This window comes from Oryx dammah, unplaced genomic scaffold (genome assembly GCF_014754425.2).
Source record: "Oryx dammah isolate SB20612 unplaced genomic scaffold, SCBI_Odam_1.1 HiC_scaffold_2, whole genome shotgun sequence".
Classification (NCBI taxonomy): Eukaryota; Metazoa; Chordata; class Mammalia; order Artiodactyla; family Bovidae; genus Oryx; species Oryx dammah.
Genome location: NW_024070186.1, coordinates 115293849 through 115318282, shown reverse-complemented (window position 1 = coordinate 115318282; position 24434 = coordinate 115293849). Strand labels below are relative to the sequence as shown.

The 24434-nt window shown below is 37.5% G+C and overlaps 2 protein-coding genes across 2 annotated transcripts in view; both read left to right on the top strand.

Annotated features, from left to right (window-relative positions):
• Window positions 1-24434, top strand: part of LOC120853068 (ephrin type-A receptor 6-like) — a 194446-nt gene that overhangs the window by 151102 nt on the left and 18910 nt on the right. The gene's annotated exons all lie outside the window — the stretch shown is intronic.
• Window positions 21544-22882, top strand: LOC120853069 (sodium/potassium-transporting ATPase subunit beta-3-like). Its single transcript, XM_040226695.1, is given in 2 exon segments — window positions 21544-21665; window positions 21667-22882. Coding segments are annotated over 2 exon segments (837 nt in total). The 3' UTR covers window positions 22382-22882.

The window sequence follows — 24434 nt, the reverse complement described above, 5'->3', positions numbered from 1 at the left end:
CTGCTGGGCATACACACCAAGGAAACCAGAATTGAAAGAGACACATGTACCCCAGTGTTCATCACAGTGCTGTTTATAATAGCCAGGACATGGAAGCAACCTAGATGTCCATCAGCAGATGAATGGATAAGAAAGCCATGGTACATATACACACTGGAGTATTACTCAACAATTAAAAAGAATACATTTGAATCAGTTCTAATGAGGTGGATGAAACTGGAGCCGATTACACAGAGTGAAGTAAGCCAGAAAGAAAAACACCAATACAGTATACTAACACATATATATGGAATTTAGAAAGATGATAATGATAACCCTGTATGCGAGACAGCAAAAGAGACACAGATGTATATAACAGTCTTTTGGACTCTGTGGGAGAGGGAGAGGGTGTTATGATTTGGGAGAATGGCATTGAAACATGTATAATATCATATAAGAAACATATCACCAGCCTAGGTTCAATGCAGGATACAGGATACTTGGGGCTGGTGCACTGGGATGACCCAGAGAGATGGTATAGGGAGGGAGGTGGGAGGGGGGTTCAGGATGGGGAACATATGTACACCCATGGTGGATTGATGTTGATGTATAGCAAAACCAATACAGTATTGTAAAGTAAAGTAAAATAAAATAAAATAAAATCTGAAAAAAAAAGAAAAAGAAAAATCAAATGACAAAAAAAGAGAAAAGTTATGGCCAACCTAGACAGCATATTGAAAAGCTGAGACATTCCTTTGCCCACAAAGGCCCATCTAGTCAAAGCTATGGTTTTTCCAGTAGTCATGTATGGATATGAGAGTTGGACTATAAAGAAAGCTGAGTGCCAAAGAATTGATGCTTTTGAACTGTGGTGTTCGAAGAGGCTCTTGAGAATCCCTTGGACATCAAAGAGATCCACCCAGTCCATTCTAAATGAAATCAGTCCTGAATATTAATTGGAAGGACTGATGCTAAAGCTGAAACTCTAATACTTTGGCCACATGATGCAAAGAGCTGACTCATTTGAAAAGACCCTGATGCTGAAAAGATTGAAGGCAGGAGAAAAAGTGGACAACAGAGGAGCAGATGGTTGGATGACATCACCAACTCAATGGACATGAATTGAGTATGCTCCAAGAGTTGGTGATGGACAGAGAAGCCTGGCATGCTGCAGTCCATGGAGTCGCAAAGAGTCAGACATGACTGATTGACTGAACTGAACTGATCTGAACCTCTTATCAGTTATATCATTTACAAACATTTTCTCCCATTTTGTAGATTGTTTTTTTGTTTGTTTGCTGATGGTTTCCTTTGCTATGCAAAACCTTTTTAAACTTTTGTTTTTATTTAAATTTATATATTTTCAGTTGGAGGATAATTGCTTAACAATATTGTGTTGATTTCTGCCATTTATCATCATCCATAGGTGTACATATACCCCCTACCTTGTGAGCCACCCTCCTACTTCCCACACCATTGCAACTTAATTGGTCCCCTTTATTTATTTTTGGTTTTACTTTTTGCTTTAGGAGACAGATCCAAAAACATTTTGCTATTTTTTATGTCAATGTTTTTCTGTAGGGGGTTTGGTTTCAGTTCATCTTGAGTTTATTTTTGTATATGATACTAGAGAATGTTCAAATTTCATTCTTTTACATGTAGCCATCCAGTTTTTCCTGAACAGGTTATTGAGGAGAATGTCTTTTCTCCATTTTATGTTCTTGCCAGCTTTGTTGTTGATTAACTTATCATAAGTATGTGGGTTTATTTCTGGGCTATTTATGTGTTTGTTTCTGTACAATTACCATAGTCTTTTGATTACTGTAGCTTTATAGTACAGTCTGAAGTCGGAGAGTGTGATTCCTCCAGGTTAGTTCTTCTTTCTCAAGATGGCTTTAGCTATTCAGGGTCTTTTGGGTATATATACACATTTTAAAATTATTTCTTCTAGTTTTATGAAAAGTGCCTTTGGTATTTTGATAGAGATTGCATTGAATCTATAGATTGCCTTGGTTAGTGTGGTCTGTGTTAGTGCTCTCAGCCCATGAAAATGATCTGTCTTTTAACCTCTCACTTCATTTAATTCTTTGATCTTCTATGCCTTATCTCATATTAGTAATATAAAAAAAATCAAAATAAACACTTTAGCTTGATTTTGTTTTACTGAAGATTTATAAAATACTTTTTAATAAACTGCACGCATGCTCAGTTGTGTCTGACTTTGTGAATCCATGGACTGTAGCCCACCAGGCTCCTCTGTCCATGGAATTTTCCAGGCAAAATAGTGGAGGGGGCTGCCATTTCCTACTCCAGGTGAGCTCCCTGACCCAGTGTTTGAACCTGTGACTGACTCCTACATTAGCAGACAGATTCTTTACTGCTGCACCACCTTGGAAGCTAACTACTCAAGTATTGATTTCTAATTTCTCTTAGTAAAGAGGCACATAATTCTTTGTTGACATAATTAATAGGATAATGACAATTGAGTATTATGATATAAGGGAGTATATATTTTATACCTCATCATAATTATCATAGTTGTTTACATTATATTTTATAGTTTATGAAAAACTTCATTTATGGAGATATAACATCCTCATATCTAGCCTCTGATGTTCTTTGTTTTATGTTCTTTATTTTATAGATATAGGACTTGAGGATGAGATAGGTTTAAGTAACTAATTTTAACTTACTCAAATCAACATTTTGAAGCAGTGGGGTAAAAATCACATCTTTTGATTGAATTTTCCAGGTTATATCTCACATGTTATTTACTGGACAGAAAATAATGCACTCAGTGCATTATAAATGCAAACTTGGCATTATAGTCCATCAATTTAGAACAATTCAGAGAGAGAAGGGATGTCTATGACCTTGGATAGTTGTAAATGTAGCATGGTTTCTAGCAGGAAGAAAGATAGGAATTAGAGAGAAGAGTTACTTACTTTTGTTTCTCAGCAACCTAGAAGCTGTGGTTTACTTGGTTTGATTTCAGTGCAGGGAAGGTGGGTAGGCCTAATTCTGACAGCCAGGGCTCTTGGGCAGCATGATTCTTTCTTATCACTGAAGCTGGGTACTTGTCTTATTGCTTCACTCTGCACTGGGACTAAATGATCATTATTTGGCATCCCCCAAAACACCTATCCAGGCAAGAGGATGAGCTAGCTGTCCTCTGAGCTGTCTGTTTAATGGTATGATAAGTGCCAGTGATCATGGTGACTGTCACATAATAGATGTTTTCTAAGCTTACTATTGCTCAGGCTCAGGGTCAGTATTTGAATTCAGGATTTTCTGGATTTTTCTGTAGCCTATATTATTCCACCATACCATGTAACTTAGGTTTACTATACTTTCTTATATGCCAATCAAATATTCTATTTTTATATGAAAAAAAGTGTTTGGAAATTAAATTTATTATTTATATTATTGAAAAAGAAAGATTTACATTTCTAAGTATTAAATCATTATTTATTGAGAAATTATATTTGGAAGTTCATTTGTGATTTATGTTATTTGAAATTACAAGTCAATTATCAGAACTATATTCTACATTTATTTTTAAATGCTCATATGTTATCATCTCTTCTTTCTTTTAGTGAGGAAGACATTTTAAACTTGCTATAAAATTACAGAAATAATATAGACTAGCAATAAAATACTTGAATTATTCCAGAGTCCATGCAGTAAAAAGTGAGTTTCTAGCTCTGCTTCCTTTCTAGAGTTAATTGCTACTGAAACTTTGTATCTGTCTTTGCATTCCTTTTTTTAATAGAAATATCCAATTCTACACATTTTTATGCAGATTTCTTTTATCACATTTGACAGTATATCATGGACAACCTTGTATATCAGCATGTTGATCAATCTCATGCTTTCCATTTCCTCTTTTATATGCCATATCCAATTTAGCAAGTCCTATCAGATCAACCTGAAAATGTATCTAGAATCATTACACTTACTGCAGCTATCCTATTCCAGGATTTATCTCCTCTTACTTGACTGTTTCAGTAGCATCTTAACTGATGATTTTTCCTCACTTGCCTTTTGCAGCTTGTTATCCAGAGAGTGGCAAGAATGACCCACTTAAAATATAAGCCAGATATTGTCACTCCTCACAAAACCTTCCAGTCATTTGAAGTCCTAAGAGTAAAAGCCAGACTCCTCAGTATCGGCTACTTGAGTCGTAGTGATCTTTGCTTCTTAGCTATCTTTTTGAACTCATTTCTTACCACTCCCACCCTTGCACATTGAACTCCAGACACACTGGCCCCTTGCTGTTTCTCAGATAAGCTGTGCTTGCTCCCACTTCATGCCCTTTGATATATTTATACTTCTTTTAATGCTTTTCTCCCAGACATATCCTTGTCTTGCCCCCTCAGTTAAGTTTCAAATATCACTTGATTATTTCCTATAAAAGAAGTCCCTCAATCATTCACAACTCCCTTACCTTATCTCATCTTATTTTTCTCTATAGCACTTTTTACCACTGATATTTTATTTCTCTTAAAACATTTTCTTTAAAACAAGCTGTCAGCTAATAAACATTCCATGAAAACAGAAAATTTGTCTTACATTTTCACTCATTTGTACCTAAACAGAACACAGTCTGGCACATAACAGGTTCTTAATAAATGTTTGTTGAATGAATTATTGAATAATTTGAATGATTAATGACCTACATTAACAGGTATAATACATTCTAAAGTATAGATCAGCTCTAATTTATCCACTGACCTATTGTAGATATTTCAGTTCATTTCAGTCACTCATTCATGTCCGACTCTTTGTGACCCCATGGACTGAAGCAGACCAGGCCTGCCTGTCCATCACCACCTCCCAGAGTCTACCCAAACCCATGTCCATTGAGTTGGTGATGCCATTCAACCATCTCATCATCTGTTGTCCCTTTCTCCTCCCGCCTTCAATCTTTCCCAGCCTCAGGGTCTTTTTCAACGAGTCAGTTCTTCGTGTCAGGTGGCCAATATATTGGAGTTTCAGCTTTAGCATCGGTTCTTTTAGTGGATATTCAGGACTGATTTCCTTTAGTATATTTCATGTATCTCTAATTTTTCACTACTAGAAAAATTGCTTAGTAAACATTCTTGTGCTATATCTCTGTAGACATGTTTCTAAAAGAACAAATACTGTATCAACCAGAATACATTTTCGATTTGATATGTTATCGAAGAGTCAGACACGAGTGAGCGACATCACTTTCACTTTTCACCTTCATGCATTGGAGAAGGAAATGGCAACCCACTCCAGTGTTCTTGCCTAGAGAATCCCAGGGTTGGTGGAGCCTGGTGGACTGCCATCTATGGGGTCACAGAAAGTCAGACATGACTGAAGCAACTTAACAGCAGCAGCAAGATACCCTAAAAAAGTTGTATCATCTGTATGTTTCCAATACTGCGTGTTTTTATACATGGGAGTGCTATCTCTCTTACATTTATTCAGGTCTTCATGTATTATAATGAATTTAATCATACATGTGAATAGACTTGATATTTATTTGTATATCTATATAAAAAGCATTTAAGATATTCAGTAATGCATACTTTCCAAGGAAGCAGCAGTAAAACACTTTAGGTATATGAAGAATTTCCGCTATTGCTGTGAAAGTTAGAGTAGGTCACAGTATTTCCAGTCTTTTTTGAGCTCATTTTTGGTAAATTTCAAGATTAATGTCAGAAAGGAGTATATGAATTGAAATTTATTATGATGATGCACCTACAGAAGCAGACAGAAACTTTTAAATTAGGGTCAAGGTTTGTGCTTTTTATTGAATGATCTTTATTTTAACCTTCAAAGACAGAATTCAATCATTGAAAAAGATATATAATGAAAACCACTCATTTTATTATCCATGTCAGTGGATCTGTTATTTCCCACCTTATCACCCATTACCCTAATTACTTTTTAGATGAATGTATTTTAATTAAAAAAAATAGGACGGATTTAAATTATTACAGGTAAGAGCAAATATAAACTGGTTTGTGTGATATGAAGAATGCTTTGCAGAAGTCAGCTGAAGAATCTTTTGCTGATAGCTGTAAGGGATAAAAAATATTTAAAACAATTGCCTTTTTATATTACATTAATCAGTATTCAGGGCTTCCCTGGTGGCTCAGAGGTTAAAGCATCTTCCTGGAATTTGGGAGACCTGGGTTCGATCCCTGGGTTGGGAAGATCCCCTGGAGAAGGAAATGGCAACCTACTCCAGTACTCTTGCCTGGAGAATCCCATGGAGGGAGGAGCCTGGTAGGCTATGGTCCATGGGGTCACAAAGAGTCGGACACGACTGAGTGACTTCACTTTCTTTCACTTTCACTTTCAATCAAGATTCAGCAGAAAATTCAGTAATAAGTATGCCCTCTGTGTTCCTGGACAAATGTTTCAACAGGTCAGTGTCAAAAGTTTGCTAAATGGAAAAACATTTCATGCTGTAAAAATAACATGAAAAAAATTTAGAACATTATTCAGTACATATGAATCTCTTTAGAGGAGTCTTTGTAAGCTATTCACACAGAGAAGTGGTTTACAGATTGGTAATTAGAAAAATATTATTCCTTTGCATTCTCCCCTTCCAGAAAGGTTAATGAGAAACTAATGAGTTACATAGGTGATAGTAACTAATCCTGATGAGTGAATCAGAAAGTTTAAGGATATCTAGATAGCTATGACCCACTGAACTAACTGGACTGTTCCTAACCCAGCATAATTCAAATGGATGCAAAAGCTTACCCAAAGCTGGAAAACACTTTTAAGGTTCTGGGAGGAAATCTAATGGACTCTGTTGGTATTTTCATTCTTCTGTTGAATGTCATGCCTATGGAATGAAGTGAAGATATATGAAGTAAACAACAGGTTACAGAGGTTAAATTCCATAAAGAAAGGTTCCTGGGGACTTCCCTGGTGGTCCAGTGGTTAAGACTCTGTGTTTCCAATGCAGCGGGGCACGGGTTCAATCCTGCGTCGGGGAACTAAGATTCCACAAGCCATGTGGCCATAAATAAATTTAAAAAAAATATTAAAAAAAAAAAGAGAAAGGTTCCTGGAAGCTAGAAGATGTATTTTACAAAGACCTGAATGAATCAACTTGTCAGGAAAATTAAGCATTAAAATAAAGGGGGAAGAGAGTTGTCCAGATACTACCACAAACCTAGTACTTAGAGAGACTAGAAGGTATAGAAAATTTGATTCATGGTGATGAGAAAAATAAAAATTGAATGAAGTAGAATATTTATGGACTTAGCTTCTATATATTGAACAGAGCAAGGATAATGTTCAGAGTGATTTGATAAATAACAAGAAGTCTTTGAAAGGAATCTGTGTAAGAGCAGTATGATGGCATTGGTGGGTCAAAATTTAGAACCCAAATTGAAGGGAAATTTATGAAGTTGAAGAGTATTTGGAATAAAGGAGAAAAAGTAGTTTTTGACAATGTTGGATGACTAAGGACATTATTGTATTTTATAGAGGTTCTCAATTTAATTTTGAAAACATAAATCAAATTAAGATCTGAAATGGGGCCTCTAAATATCTGGAAATTTCATATATACAGAAATATGTTTTACTTACCTTTAATGAAACTTTTCTATTTCACAATGTAAATAATTTGTAATTGGGAATATAGTAGATATTTGAGAACCTTATAATTGCAAACAATAATAGAAGTTATTAAATTTCAATCACTTACAATTACTGTCAATAGAGCACTGAATGGAATTGTGAAAATAGTGCAATTCTTGGGAGTAAGTAACCAAGTTACATTAGAATTCTCATTGGTTGAGTAAAATAAGGTGACTGAAAAAAGTAATAATTTATTTCTCTTAATTTTTATTTAACTTAGGGAGAACTATAATGATCTAACTGGAATCTCCCCCCAAAACTGAACTAGTAGATCACAAGTAGAGATAATAGTAAAGCTATGCCTCATAGCAGCAGGTTCAAGAGAGTGTGAAATCTCAGCAGTGGGAATTTATGGGTCTGTATTCTGTTGTTTTCCAATAATGTGACTCAAGTGCTCATTGAATATTGGGCTCTTTCTTCATTATCTACTATCATGTTTCCTCTAAGAAATTTTCAGTTCTGCTGTTTGCTGATTCTCTGACTTGGGAAGTGGATAACTTTTAAGGTGACCCAACTTCCGTAAGATTTAGTCATCCTTATATGTAAAATGTGGAAAATATTATATACCTTATAGATTTTTGTGAGGACTGAAGGTGGTTTGCATGTGAAGTCTTAACACAGTTAACACAGTGGTTATACTCATTCAATAAGTACTATTAATAATATTGATCAATACTTTAATATTGGTGAGAAATGCTGGACTGGAAGAAACACAAGCTGGAATCAAGATTGCCGGGAGAAATATCAATAACCTCAGATATGCAGATGACACCACCCTTATGGCAGAAAGTGAAGAGGAGCTAAAAAGCCTCTTGATTAAAGTGAAAGAGGAGAGCAAAAAAGTTGGCTTAAAGCTCAACATTCAGAAAACGAAGATCATGGCATCCGGTCCCTCATGGGAAATAGATGGAGAAACAGTGGAAACGGTGTCAGACTTTATTTTTGGGGGCTCCAAAATCACTGTAGATGGTGACTGCAGCCGTGAAATTAAAAGACGCTTACTCCTTGGAAGAAAAGTTATGACCATCCTAGATAGTATATTCAAAAGCAGAGACATTATTTTGCCGACTAAGGTCCATCTGGTCAAGGCTATGGTTTTTCCTGTGGTCATATATGGATGTGAGAGTTGGACTGTGAAGAAGGCTGAGCACCGAAGAATTGATGCTTTTGAACTGTGGTGTTGGAGAAGACTCTTGAGAGCCCTTGGACTGCAAGGAGATCCAACCAGTCCATTCTGAAGGAGATCAGCCCTGGGATTTCTTTGAAAGGAATGATGCTAAAGCTGAAGCTCCAGTACTTTGGCCACCTCATGCAAAGAGTTGAATCATTGGAAAGACTCTGATGCTGGGAGGGATTGGGGGCAGGAGGAGAAGGGGACGACCGAGGATGAGATGGCTGGATGGCATCACCGACTCAATGGACGTGAGTCTGAGTGAACTCCGGGAGATGGTGATGGACAGGGAGGCCTGGCATGCTGCGATTCATGGGGTCGCAAAGAGTCGGACACGACTGAGTGACTGAACTGAACTGAACTGAATGATATTTCTTTGATTTAGATGTTCATGTACTGAGCTTTTGCCTGGCGCTTTTACTGTATATATTTGTTGGAGGGTGAGATGGTTGATAATGTGACATTAACACGAAGTGCTCATTTGTTATTTCTGTTGCTAAAATTCAGCCTTCATAGTCATATTGGTGAGTCTCCAACAATAATTATCTTACTTTTATCTTCAAAGGCTCACCTTTGCTCCATTATAATTGCTAAATGGATCATGAAGGGGCGGGATTAAAAGCATCAGGGAGACTAGTTGTAAAGCAGTTGCAACAGTACTAGTAATAGTAAATTACTATTTGAACAAGGTTGTTGGTAACACAGATGGAGACAAATGATGTGTGTTGTATGTGTTTGCAAAGTAAAGCTTTGCAATTATTACCAATTGAATTATTTTTCAGATATGATGGGGAAATAAGTAAAGGATCACTGTTAAGAGTATTGCCTTGACTGCCTGGTAGATTGTTGATTGTGGTTGCAGTTACTAAGATGGGTAAGACTGGCTGAAGAGTAGAGGTGTAGAGAACAAGAATCAAGACTTTTATTGCAACTATGTTTTGTGATGCCTAGTAGAGAGCTGAGCAAATATGTCAAAAAGAATGTTGTATATATGAGTTCAGAGTTCATTAAAGAAGTCAGAGCACTAAATACAAATTTGGGAATTATTGATATGAAGATGATATTTTAAATCATCAGACTGATTGAGATCACCTAGTGAAAAATCTAGACTTAAAAAAAATAGTCCTTTATAAGATTTGCTTCAGCATTGCTCTCATGGTCTTTCTGGTAACTATATAATAAACTTTCAGATTTAGTTCCAAGTGCTAACTGGCCCTCCCATCTACATCCTACCTGCACACCATGTTTCTGTTAGTTTGCATTTCTGAAATGGAACATCTGATTGACCTGTATTTCCTAATCATTAAGATAAGGGTTTACCTCCCTTCACTAACCTAGGTAACTTTTCTATGGATTAGAAACCAATATTTTCAGTATATACTCCATATTAGATATTATGCTATACATTGTACTTGTTTTATCTCATAAATGATTGAAATAACCAATGATGAAGGCAGTTTAAATTTTATTTCATTGATTGTAAATTAAAAATAAAAATAAATCTCCTGGATCATGTAGTTTGTAAGTATGAATTTGGGATTTGCAGACAAGCCTACGTAACTTCAAAATCTAAATTTAAGAAGAAAAAGTTATAAGAGTTTAAGCCTAAATTGCTTGTCACCATGTTTACATGAACAAACTCCATGTACTGTAAGGCAGACGAAAACCATTATTCCCTGTGACTAGCTCCATCCCTTCTTTTTCTGAGGTACTATAGAAATCAGTAAATTCTGTTTTTTAATTAAGACTATTCAACTTACAGATGGACTGTCTTAATATAGCTATGATGTACAATGGAGAAAGTCATGAAAATTACTATTTAATATACTTATTAATGTGTTGCATAATTAATAAAGATGTAATTCACATACTATAAAAATCACATACTTGAAGTATACAATTCAAGACTTCAGTATGTTCAGCATTGTACAAACATCCTCTCAAAGAGACCCCTGTATTCATTAACAGTCCTTCTCAGACGCTCCCCACCTCAACGTACCCCAGCCCCTAGCACTAGGTAAGCATAGGTACGTTTTACCTCTATGAGTGAGTGAGTGAGTGAGTGAAGTCGCTCAGTCATGTCCGACTCTTTGTGACCCCATGGACTGTAGCCTACCAGGCTCCTCCGTCCATGGGATTCTCCAGGCAAGAGTACTGGAGTGGGTTGCCATTTCCTTCTCCGGAGGATCTTCCCGACCCAGAGATCGAACCCGGGTCTCCCGCATTCCAGGCGGATGCTTTAACCTCTAAGCCACCAGGGAAGCCCAGTAGATTTGCCTATTCTGGACATTGCATCTAAGTTGAATAATACTTATATATAGTGTTTTTTTGACTAGCTTATTTCACTTATTAATAGCATAATGTTGTAAAGATTCATCTATGTTTTAGCATGGGTTTTTTTTTTTCATTTAGCATTTATTTATTCCTTTTGAGATATATATATATACACACACTGAATTTTGCTTATCCATTCAAATGTTGGTGGATATTTAGGTTATTTTCACTTTTGGTTAGTATAATAATGCTGCTGTGAACATTCATTTATAAGTTTTTGTATAGCAGTATGTTTAATTTTTATTATTGTCTGTCATTTTGTTTAAAGCCATATAATATATCTAGTGGGTGTTAAGCTGTTTCACAGTTTGGTTTTTATTTATGTTTCCCTAATAGTTAATGATTTGAGAGGCTTTCATATGCTTATTAGCAATTTTCCTATTTTCTTTGGGAAATTTTCTATTCAAATCCTGTGCCCAATTTTTAATTTTATTGTCTCTTTTGTTGTCTAGTTGAAAGAGTTCTTTACACTGGATACAAATTCTTTGTTAGGTATACAATTTACAAATAGTTCCTCACATTCTGTGGATTGTTACTTTCTTTATGGTATTTGTTACACCATAGAAGTTTTTAATTTTGAAGTCCAAGTAATCTACTTATTTTCTTTTGTAGCTTGTTCCTTCAATTTCATATTTAAGAAACCACTGACTAGTCCAAAGTCACAAAGATTTACTCTTATGTTTTCTTTTAAGATTTGCATGGCATTAGCTCTTATATTTAATTCTATGAATCATTTTGTATTAACATTTGTGTACAGTGGAAGAAAGTGATCTAGCTTTGTTCTTTTGCATGTATCTAGTTGTCTTGAATATTCTGTTTTTTTTCTGTAATAAATGCAAATGGGAAAGAAAACTTGGGGAAATTAGGGAAGTTTTCTTTAATATGTAGCATTTGAGAGTTTCCTGAGGTGTGGATAGAATTTCATGGGTAGAGGAGTACTAGGGAAGAGAATGTTATACATAGGTGAAAGAGAGAAAGGAGCAAAAAAGTTAAAATAATGATTTCTTTTTGGCTGTATCATGGTTTGCTGAAACCCAAAACCTAAAGATAAATCCAGAGAAAAAGGCTTAAGTGCAGATGTCTTGAGTAGGTTCCTTGGAATTCTTTGCCACTGGAGGCAAACGAGCTGTTGTGTCTATAAACCAGTTCTCTAGAGTCCTTTGTGTTGATTCACCAGAGTTTGTGACCTTCTCTATCATTTTTGGAGATGGGAAAGGCTACCCACTCCAGTATTCTGGCCTATCATTTTTGGAATCATCCTCGAAGTGATTTGGCTTGCTTTTAAGTTGATGGATTTGGGGTATGAGAACTGTTATAGTGGAGGAAAGTGTAGTATAGGATAGGGGAGTACAGGTTTGGGATAATGGCTTCATTGTCAGGGCTGACATAAGCCTTAATGGCTTCTGGTTTGAGCATTTTTTGTTCAGCAGTTTTCTCACTGGTATCTGTTGTTGTTGTTGTTCAGTTGCTAAGTCGTGTCAAACTCTTTGCGACCCCATGAACTGCAGCATGCCAGGCTTCCCTCTCCTTCAGTATCTCCCAGAGTTTGCTCAAACTCATATGCATCGAGTCAGTGATGCCATCCAACCATCTCATCCTCTGTCACTCCCTTCTCCTGCCGTTAATCATTCCCAACATTAGAGTCTTCACATCAGGTGACCAAAGTATTGGAGTTTCCACTTCAGCATCAGTCCTTCCAGTGAATATTCAGGGTTGATTTCCTTTAGAACTAACTGGTTTGATTTCCTTGCTGTCCAGGGAAATCTCAAGAGTCTTCTCCAGCACCACAATTTGAAAGTGTAAATTTTTCAGCACTCAGCCTTCTTTATGGGCTTAATTTCACATCTGCACAGGACTACTAGAAAAACCATAGCTTTGACTATATGGACCTTTGTTGGCAAATGATGTCTCTGCTTTTTAATACGCTGTCTAGGTTTGTCATAGCTTTCCCTCCAAGGAGCAAGCATCTTTTCATTTCGTGGCTGCATTTATGGTCCATTGGTTTCTAATCGGCCTCATTTCTGAGGGCTTCCCTTGTGACTCGGCAGTAAAGAACCCGCCCGCAATGCGGGAGACCTAGGTTCGATTCCTGGTTTGGGAAGAACCTTGGAGAAGGGAAAGGCTACCTACTCCAGTATTCCAGTCTGGAGAATTCCATGGACTATATAGTCTCTGGGGTCACAAAGAGTCGACAGGACTGAGCGCCTTTCACTCGCTCACTCATTTCTGAGACAATGTGCTCTGTTAGTGCCACAGATCCTGATGTATCAGTGCCTCTTAGCTGCCATTTAAGTTTGGTTACCCATTTTTGCATTTAAAACAATTACTTCTGCCTTCCTCTTATATTTAAGTGTCACTGTCTGGCCTCTGCTATTCAAAAATCCCATCATTCTTATTGAAACTAGGTAAACAATTTCATAAGCAGACTCCTAACTCTATCCTTTATTGATTAATAATCCCTTTTATCTAAATGAAAGGAGAATATTTTCATTGTTGGATTTTATCAAGAAATTACTTAATTTGTAGCATATAAGCTTAAAAGAGGTGGAGAGGGAGATTTTGAAGAGGGTAGGACATGAATTTTAGCAAACTCCTGGTGATAGTGGAAGACAGAGGAGCCTGGCATGCTGTGGTCCATAGGGTTATAGAGTCAGACACAACTTTCTTCTGACTGAACAGCAACAACATCAACAAGGCTTTGTCTTGCTAGATATCTACCTGAGGTGAGGCCATTTCTATTGACCCACAGATTTTAGGGAAATCTGGGGACTCAAGTTCTCGAATATATTTATCTGTCTCTGTTCTAGGTCTTAGATCTTTCCCTATCCATGCTTGACTTTATGTGAGAGATTCAACAAGGCTGTGAATTCATCCTTCTCTGAAGTTTGGTTCCTAGCACAGTCGGATCCTGAGCTGGTTAGCATCTCTAACACCTTTTGGCTGTAAGAGACTAGTGTCTCTGTGCATGTTAAGTCACTTTAGCTGTGTCCAATTCTTTGTAACTCTATGGACTGTAGTCTGCCAGACTCCTCTGTCCATAGAATTTCACAGGCAAGAATATTGGATTGACTTACCATGCCCTCCTCCAGGGGATCTTCTCGACCTAGGGATTGAACCCACATCTCTTATGTCTCCTGTATTGGCAGGTGGGTTCTTTACCACTAGCACCAGCTGGGAAGCCTGTGTATCTGTAAATGATATTATTTTAAAAATAATATTATTAAATGATATTATTTTTAAAATGATATTTGATTTCATACTATGTGGGCGATTTGTCTTGGCTGAGTTGAGTATGTCATTTTTCTTTCCTCAGTGCTATGATGCATTTAACAGTAACTGTTGTCCTTATAATTACCTATAGGAATGCAACACTTATAAAATTCTTGTTCACCACAGGTAAGAATGTTAGTAACTGAGATACTTTAGAATGCCAGGGGATTATCACTACTCACTCACAACAGCACTGAATTCTTGTTACCATTTGGCTAGTTAGTAATCCAGTTATAGGGCTACTTGATTCCTAGAATTCTTTTTGTTTTGTTTTGTTTGACACCAATTGACTTAGTGGCAGTTCCCTTGTGATCTGATGCTGAGATGCTGAGATAAGACTTTGAATGCAGGTAGTTTAATGGTTGATGCAGGCAGCATTTTTTTTTTCTTGGTCAGAGGGGAAAACTGATACAGAAAAAAATGATGATAGGAATAACAAGTACTTTAATAAGCTAGTTAATACCATGGATAACTGGAGGTTAATCCCATTGGGATGTTCAGGGAAATGGTATAAAACTACATCTCATACACTAAATTCCATGATTCATCTGTAGAGGGCTTTTCCCCAAGGGATGTTTATCCTTTAGCAGTTCTGACCTGTGTACACACAGACACTTATGCAATTTTGAGGAATAAAATGACAGCCCTCATGCGCAAAATTTTTAGAGAAACCTGAAAGGTCAAGGAAGTGGGCAGCTTGCTGACAGCATCTGCTGCAGGGAAGATGTGAAATTAATGTTAATTTGGTGCAATCTCAAAAATGACAGAATGATCTCTGTTTGTTTCCAACACAAACCATTCAATACCACAGTAATCTAAGTCTATATGCCCTGATCACTAATGCTAAAGAAACTGAACAGTTCTATGAAGACTTACAAGAACTTCCAGAACTAATACCACAGAAAAAGATGTCCTTTTCAGCATAGGGGACTGGAATGCAAAAGTAGGAAGTCAAGAAGTACCTGAAGTAACAGGCAAATTTGGCCTTAAAGTACAAAATGAAGCAGGGCAAAGGCTAACAGAGTTTTGCCAAGAGAACACGCTGGTTGTAGCAAACACTCTCTTCCAAGAATACAAGAGAAGACTCTACACATGGACATCACCAGATGGTCAATACTGAAATCAGATTGATTATATTCCTTGCAGGCAAAGAGGGATAAGCTTGGTATAGTCAACAAAAACAAGACTGGGAGTTGACTGTGGCTCAGATCATGAATTCCTTATTGCCAAATTCAGACTTAAATTGAAGTGGTTAGGGAAAACCACTAGACCATTCAGGTATAATCTAAATCAAATTCCTTATGATTATACAGTGGAAGTGAGAAATATATTCAAGAGATTAGATCTGATATACAGAGTGCCTAAAGAACTATGGTTGGAACTTCATGACATTGTACAGGAGGCGGTGATCCAGACCATCTTCAAGAAAAAGAAAGGCAAAAAAGCAAAATGGTTGCCTGCGGAGGCCCTACAAATAGCTGAGAAAAGAAGAGAAGCTAAAGGCAGAGGAGAAAAGGAGACATATACCCATTTGAATGCAGAATTCCAAAGAATAGCAAGGAGATATAAGAAAGCCTTTCTCAGTGATTAATGCAAGGAAATAGAGGAAAACAATAGAATGGGAAAGACTAGAGATCACTTCAAGAAAATTAGAGGTACCAAGGGATCATTTCATGCAAAGATGAACACAATGAAGGGCAAAAATAGTATGAACCTAACAGAAGCAGGAGATATTAAGAAGATCTGGCAAGAATACACAGAAGAGTGCTACAAAAAAGATCTTCATGACCAGATAACCACAATGGTGTGATTACTCACCTAGAATGAGACATCCTGGTATGTGAGGTCAAGTGGGCCTTAGGAAGCATCACTACAAACAAAGCTAGTGGAGGTGATAGAATTCCAGTTGAGCTATTTCAAATCGTAAAAGATGATGCTATGACAGTGCTGCACTCAATATTCCAGCAAATTTGGAAAACTCATCAGTGGCCACAGAACTGGAAAAGGTCAGTTTTTATTCCATTTCTAAGGAAGGGCAATGCTAAGTAATATTCAAACTATCTCACAGTTGCACTCATCTCACACCCTAGTGAAGTGATGCTCAAAATTCTCCAAGGGAGGATTCTGCGGTTTGTAAACCATGAACTTCCAGATGTTCAAGCTATATTTAGAAAAGGCAGAGGAATCAGAGATAAAATTAGCAATATCCATTGGATCATAGAAAGAGCAAGAGAATTCCAGAAAAAAACACCTACTTCTTTATTGACTACGCCAATATCTTTGTGTAAATCACAAAAAACTATGGAAAATTCTTCAAGAGATGGGAATACAAGACCACTTGACCTGCCTCTTGAGAAATATGTATGCAGGTCAAGAAGCAGCAGTTAGAATGGGACATGGGACAACAGAGTGGTTCCAAATTGGGAAAGGGTACGTCAAGGCTGTATATTGTCACTCTGCTTATTTTACTTATAGGCAGAGTACATCATGCAAGATGCTGAATGAAGCACAAGCTAGAACCAAGGTTTCTGGTAGAAATATCAATAGCCTGAGATATGCAGATGACACTACCCTTATGGCAGAAAGTGAAGAGTAACTAAAAAGCCTCTTGATGAAAGTGAAAGAAGAGAGTGAAAAAGCTGGCTTAAAACGCAACGTTCAAAAAACCAAGATCATGTCATCCGGTCCCATCAGTTCATGGCAAATAAATGGGGAAACAATGGAAAGAAACAGTGAGAGACTTTAGTTTCTTGGGCTCCAAAATCAGTGCAGTTGCTGACTGCAGCCATGAAATTGAAAGACGCCTGCTCCTTGGAAATAAAGCTATGAACAAACTAGACAACATATTGAAAATCAGAGACATTACTTTGCCAACAAACTTCCGTTTAGTCAAAGCTATCATTTTTCCAGTAATCATATATGGATGTGAGAGTTGGACTATAAAAAAAAAAAAAAACAGGCTGATCACTGAGCACTGAAGAACTGATGCCTTTGAACTGTGGTGTTGGAGAAGACTCTTGAGAGTCCCTTGGACTGAAAGGAGATCCAACCAGTCCATCCTAAAGGAAATCAACCCTGAATATTCATTGGAAGGACTGATGCTGAAGCTGAGACTCCAGTACTTTGACCACCTGATGCAAAAAACTAACTCCTTGGAAAAGATCCATATGCTGGAAAAGATTGAAGGCAGGAGGTGAAGGGGATGATGGAGGATGAGATGGTTGGATGGCATCACAGACTCAATGGACTTGAGTTTGAGCAAGCTCTGGGAGTTGGTGATGAACAGGGAAGCCTGGTGTGCTGCAGTCCATGGGGTCTCAAACAGTCAGACTTGACTTAGCAACTGAACTGACTGAATATCAGGTCACGGAGCTTGTTGAATATCATTCAGGCAAGAACTCAAATTTGATTATCTCTCTGTTAAGAAAGTTACACTGAAGTGGCTTATTGTATAAACTGGGGAGCAGAGACTGAATTGAGTAGTATAGTGGAAGTGGATTATCGCATGATCTTTCTTCTGTTTCCCGCTCTGATTAGGACCTGCTCCCAGTCTTAGTATTAAATCGAGTTTTAGAAGTATTCACTAGATAGGAGAGCATTCTGAGTGTACTACAGTAGGATTTCAGATCGAAAGAGATCCAGTTCTTAAAACAACTGGGGATTTAGCATGAATGTAGGCAAGTGTTCCTAAGATTAATTTTCTGTATTCCATTGTGAAGATTCACAGAAAATTTCCTCTTCACCTTGAATTTTAAGTATCTTGTTTTACCTAAAGCACTTTACCTTTATTCTGACAGAAACAGCTATGTGTAGAGAGAAGCAGCAAAGTCCATGCCTGCATTTCCTAGACCCTTGGACTTGTTCAGTCACCTACATGTGCCCTTTGAATCCATTTTGTAATTCTTCATTTCTAATAGTGATATGCCAAAGACAAGAAGCAGAAACTATATGTGTATGAAAAACACAAGTGATAAAGGAGAACATATTGGGAGTGCATTTTGGACTATTTTGAAACCCATTTAGAAACAAAAGAGTAAAAACTAATGAGATGTTTGTACACCTTAATCACTGTACTAGTAGTATGTGCATTGATATGTCATCTCCATAAAGAACACCAACAGGCAAATTAGGCTAACTCACCCACTCATACAAACTTTCTTCCCTTACAAAACCTTGTCCACTTTGACTGTTTCTGGGATTTATACTCAAAACTGTCCAACTTTCCCATGTTGAGGAGGACCTTGTTACTGGGGCAACTTTAGTTTGGCTTTCTTCTTTCTCTTGGAGGTATTCTCTACAAGTGTTACAACTTTCCAAATCCAGTGGAAAGACCTCTGTATTGTGCAGTAGCTTCCTAGACATGCTTGAGTATTTCTTTATCCACAATGGATACAATTTATTCCCAGAGAACTCATCATGTGCCATGTAGTATTGTTCTTTCTATAGTTTCCCTTGTTTTTTTTTTTTTTTAATCCCTAGATATGTTATCTATCTATATAAAGTTAAAAAAAAAAACTTTTGTATAATCAGATATTATACAAAAGTCTAGCTTGGGCAAAGTAATAACATCATATCTCCAAAATATCACAACCCCATTTCCAAATTTGTCAAGATTACAAGGAATCACACTTTTCATGTGGCTCTCTTCTATCAGTTCAGTTCAGTTCAGTCACTCAGTCGTGTCCAACTCTTTGTGGCCCCATGAATTGCAGCATGCCAGGCTTACCTGTCCATCACTAACTCCCGGAGTTCACTCAAACTCACATCCATCGAGTCCGTGATGCCATCCAGCCATCTCATCCTCGGTCATCCCCTTCTCCTCCTGACCCCAATCCCTCCCAGCATCAGAGTCTTTTCCAATGAGTCAACTCTTCACATGAGGTGGCCAAAGTATTGGAGTTTCAGCTTTAGTATCATTCCTTCCAAAGAACATCCAGGAGTGATCTCCTTTACAATGGACTGGTTGGATCTCCTTGCAGTCCAAGGGATTCTCAGGAGTCTTCTCCAACACCACAGTTCAAAAGCATCAATTCTTCTGTGCTCAGCTTTCTTCACAGTCCAACTTTCACATCTATACATGACCACTGGAAATATAGCCTTGACTAGATGGACCTTAGTTGGCAAAGTAATGTCTCTGCTTTTGAATATGCTATCTAGGTTGATCATAACTTTCCTTCCAAGGAGTAAGCATCTTTTAGTTTCATGGCTGCAATCACCATCTGCAGTGATTTTGGAGCCCCCCAAAATAAAGTCTGACAGTGTTTCCCTGTTTCCCCATCTCTTTCCTTGAAGTGATGGGAACGGATGCCATGATCTTTGTTTTCTGAATGTTGAGCTTTAAGCCAACTTTTTCACTCTCATCTTTCACTTTCATCAAGAGGCTTTGTAGTTCCTCTTCACTTTCTGCCATAAGGGTGGTGTCATCTGCATATCTGAGGTTATTGATATGGTCCTCTCCAAACCTCCGAGTTTCTAGGGTGATTTCATGTGTGAGCAGTGAGACCTATTGAGTCTTTCCGTTCTCTGGGAGAGAGGTACCTGTAGTGCCTGGAATAACCAATCATGTCTGCCTCTTAATTCTGGCTACTTATTAGTTCATTGTCACATTATCACTATTAATCTGTGAAGTCCTCTCTTGCTTTATGTTTTTAAATCCTACTTCCTACACATATTCCTCTTCTTTTACCGTAGACAGTGATTCTATTGTGTTTGAAGAGAACACTTTTATTTTATATATGATTTTAGGCAATGTAATTTATCTTGTAAATATATTATTTTGGTTTTCATAAGCTATAGATCTCATTTATATTCTCAATATTTTTTTATAAGCCGTATGTTTCAAAATCTGTATTTGTTGCTGGATATTCATTTACTCTTCCAGTACTAACGGCTGTGAATGTAGTTTTTTGCTATTTGATTCTACTACAGTTTACTTATCTGTAGCGATTACCTCCAACTTCTAGTTAAAATAAATTGTGCTATCTGAATGTACTCAGACATTTCAAGTTATAGGCCTGCAGAATATTTCCCTAGGGTTTATATATTTGTGAGTGTGTGTATAAACGTACATGCCATAATCTATATGCAGACTTAATTTAAGTGCCATAAGATTGCCCTCCTTAATAGCTCTAAGTCTATTCTCTCATCAACAATTTATAAAACTTCTTACTTACCTCTATCTGGAAAGTACTTAAAAAGATGGAGCTTTTTCATTTTTGTCAGTCTTAATGAGTCTAAAATTTTATTCAGTACTATTTCAGTTTCTTTAAGTTTAAATGAGTTTCTGAGTATTTTCATATACTTGTTTGTGTTGTCCTATATCCTTAACTATTTTTGCATTCAGGTTGGTGGGGTTTTTTTATTATTGCTTTATAAGATTTGCTTATGTAGTATAGATATTTTTCCTTCATAGATCTTTTTTTTTTAATTTTTTCTTTATTTATATACTGCCTCAAATCTTAGTTGCCTAATGCAAGGTCTTTTGTTGCTGTGCATGAACTCTCTAGTTGTGGCTCATGGGCTCAGTAGTTTGTGGGTAACAGTTGGATTTTACTAGAAACTCTTGGCATTTTTATCTTTTAAAAGTGGATATTTAATAGTTATTGTTGATATTTAATAGTTACTGTTTTGAAATATATATTTGACATCTATATTTTGCCTTCTGTCATGATATATTTTATGCTTCCTATTTATGTGCTTGTAAACTGTGGAAAATTCTGAGAGAGATGGGATTACCAGACCACCTGACCTGCCTCTTGAGAAATATGTATGCAGGTCAGGAAGCAACAGTTAGAAATGGACATGGAACAACAGACTGGTTCCAAATAGGAAAAGGAGTACGTCAAGGCTGTATATTGTCACCCTGCTTATTTAACTCATATACAGATTACATCATGAGAAATGCTGGACTGGAAGAAACACAAGCTGGAATCACGATTGCCAGGAGAAATACCAATAACCTCAGATATGCAGATGACACCACCTTTATGGCAGAAAGTGAAGAGGAACTAAAAAGCCTCTTGATGAAAGTGAAAGAGGAGGAGCGCTCACCGCAGCGAGAAGGTTGCCTCTGCCTCCCGCTTTCCCCCGCCGCCTCCGCGCTCCTCGCCGCTTCCACCCCTGCAGCCGCCGCTCCTCTCGCCATTGGCACACACACCATGACGGAGACAGACACGAAGTCCTTCAACCAAAGCCTGGCCGAGTGGAAGCTCTTCATCTACAACCGGACAACCGGAGAATTCCTGGGGCGCACAGCCAAGAGCTGGGGTTTGATCTTGCTCTTACCTAGTCTTTTATGGGTTCTTGGCGGCACTCTTTTCATTCACAATGTGGGCCATGCTTCAGACTCTGAATGATGAGGTTCCAAAATATGGTGACCAGATTCCTAGTCCAGGACTTATGGTTTTTTCAAAACCAGTGTCGGCATTGGATTTTTCATTCAACCTGTCTGATCCAGAGTCCTATCAAGGGTACATTGATGACCTTAAGAAATTTCTAAAGCCATATGGCTTAAAAGAACAGAAGAATCTCACAGATTGTACCAGTGGAACCTTTTTTGAGCAGAAGGGTCCAGAATACACAGCGTGTCAGTTTCCTCTTTCTTTACTTGAAGCATGCAGTGGTGTGGATGATCCCACGTTTGGCTACCAAGGAGGAAAGCCTTGTATTCTTGTGAAAATGAACAGAATAATTGGATTAAAGCCTCAAGGAGAACCAAGGATAGACTGTATTGCAAAGAGTGAAAGCACAGCATTTCTATCAACTTATCCTTCCAATGGAACGATAGATTTAAAACATTTTCCATATTATGGGAAAAAACTGCATGGGAGCTACCTGCAGCCACTAGTTGCCGTCCAGGTCAGCTTTGGTAGTGATGGTGACGTAAAAGAAGTAATGGTTGAGTGCAAGATCGATGGATCACCCAACCTAAAAACCCAGAATGACCGTGACAAGTTTTTAGGACGAGCTGCATTCAGGATCACCATGCATGCATAGTAGGAGTTAGGATGTCTCTACAGAGTAAACATTGTGTCGTCTGTCTTCATTTTGTATCAGCGGGACCTGCCATTCCAGAATTATGAGACCGCCTTGGAGAAAGGTGGAGTGGTACATGACACTGGGATAACATAATGTGCTTCCAGACAATAGTGGTCCATGTCCTTCGGAGTAACTGCCTGTTGCTTCTGCTGCCTTTTGAACCATGTACAGTCACCAGATAGGGACTGTGACACCTGATTCTGAACATGTAGGTTGGGGGTCTTGTCCAGTTTTTTATGTGGTTTAATTGCCAAGTGTCTAAAGCTTAATGTGCTGTGCTATGTAAATATTTTATAGATTTAACACTGGTTAACTGTCATATTTTGATGCCAGCAAAGTTTTAAGGGATAAAATGGTACCTGACCAACATCAAGTGACTATAGCTACAAGAAATTCAGTGTGTGGAAAAGTTCTGTATGTGAGGAGGAAAAAGAAAAATAAAAGTGGATTTGAAAGGTTGAAAAAAATAAAAATAAAAAAAATAAAGTGAAAGAGGAGAGTGAAAAAGTTGGCTTGAAGCTCAACATTCAGAAAACAAAGATCATGGCATCCGGTCCCATCACTTCAAGGAAACAGATGGGGAAACAGTGGAAACAGTGTCAGACTTTATTTTTGGGGCTCCAAAATCACTGCAGATGGTGACGGCAGCCATGAAATTAAAAGACGCTTACTCCTTGGAAGAAAAGTTATGACCAACCTGGATAGTATATTCAAAAGCAGAGACATTACTTTGCCAACTAAGGTCCGTCTAGTCAAGGCTATGGTTTTTCCAGTAGTCATGTATGGATGTGAGAGTTGAACTGTGAAGAAGGCTGAACGCCAAAGAATTGATGCTTTTGAACTGTGGTGTTGGAGAAGACTCTTGAGAGTCCCTCGGACTGCAAGGAGATCCAACCAGTCCATTCTGAAGGAGATCAGCCCTGGGATTTCTTTGGAAGGAATGATGCTAAAGCTGAAACTTCAGTACTTTGGCCACCTCATGAGAAGAGTTGACTCATTGGAAAAGACTCTGATGCTGGGAGGGATTGGGGGCAGGAGGAGAAGGGGACGACAGAGGATGAGATGGCTGGATGGCATCACACTTGATGGACGTGAGTTTGAGTGAACTCCGGGAGTTGGTGATGGACAGGGAGGTCTGGCGTGCTTCATGGGGTCGCAAAGAGTTGTACACGACTGAGCGACTGAACTGAACTGATACAATTTTTCATCTTACTCCTCTTAAGATTTTTTTTATTGTTTTCCACATTCTATTTTACTGTATATCTAATTTCTCAGATGTGTGTGTTCACTGATTTTATATTAACTTATAAACTTGCATTTTACTTAAATCATTGATCTAAAATATTAACTATTTTTAGTATATGTTATGGAGAAGTTAGTGGCAACCCTTCCAGTATTCTTGCCTGGGAAATCCCATGGACAGAGGAGCTTGGCGGACTACAGTCCATGGGGTCTCAAGAGATGGACATGATTTAGTGACTAAACACCACAAGCAGTACATGTTAGACTTTTTAAGTATATGTAAGAGATGATCCTGACTTTGAATGTAATCTTTAAAACTTTGGGAGCCATATTTCTGTAAGTATGTGTATCACTTAATTCCTCGTCCTTTTAATTTTAAATACTTAAGAAGTGTAAAATGTTTTGCTTATTGGATTCATGAATTGTAAACTTTCATAGAAAAATGTAATATAATTAACACAGAAATATTTTTTCAATGTATTTTGATAGTATATTCATATGAAAAGTATTTCATACTATTTATTGATCATATTTTTTCTGTTCTTCTACTTCAAGAATACTGAGTTAATGAGAAGTATGCATAATATTTACCATGCATCTAATTATTTTTACCTATTACAAAACACCTACATATTGATTACAAAAGTACCCTAGGTCATTGGTCCCATATATTTTAGAACTGAAAGATTTATGTTCCCAACATGACATTAATATTCTATGTGGTATATCAAAAGGTTTTTTTTATTACTATGCTGACAGCAATTTTAGT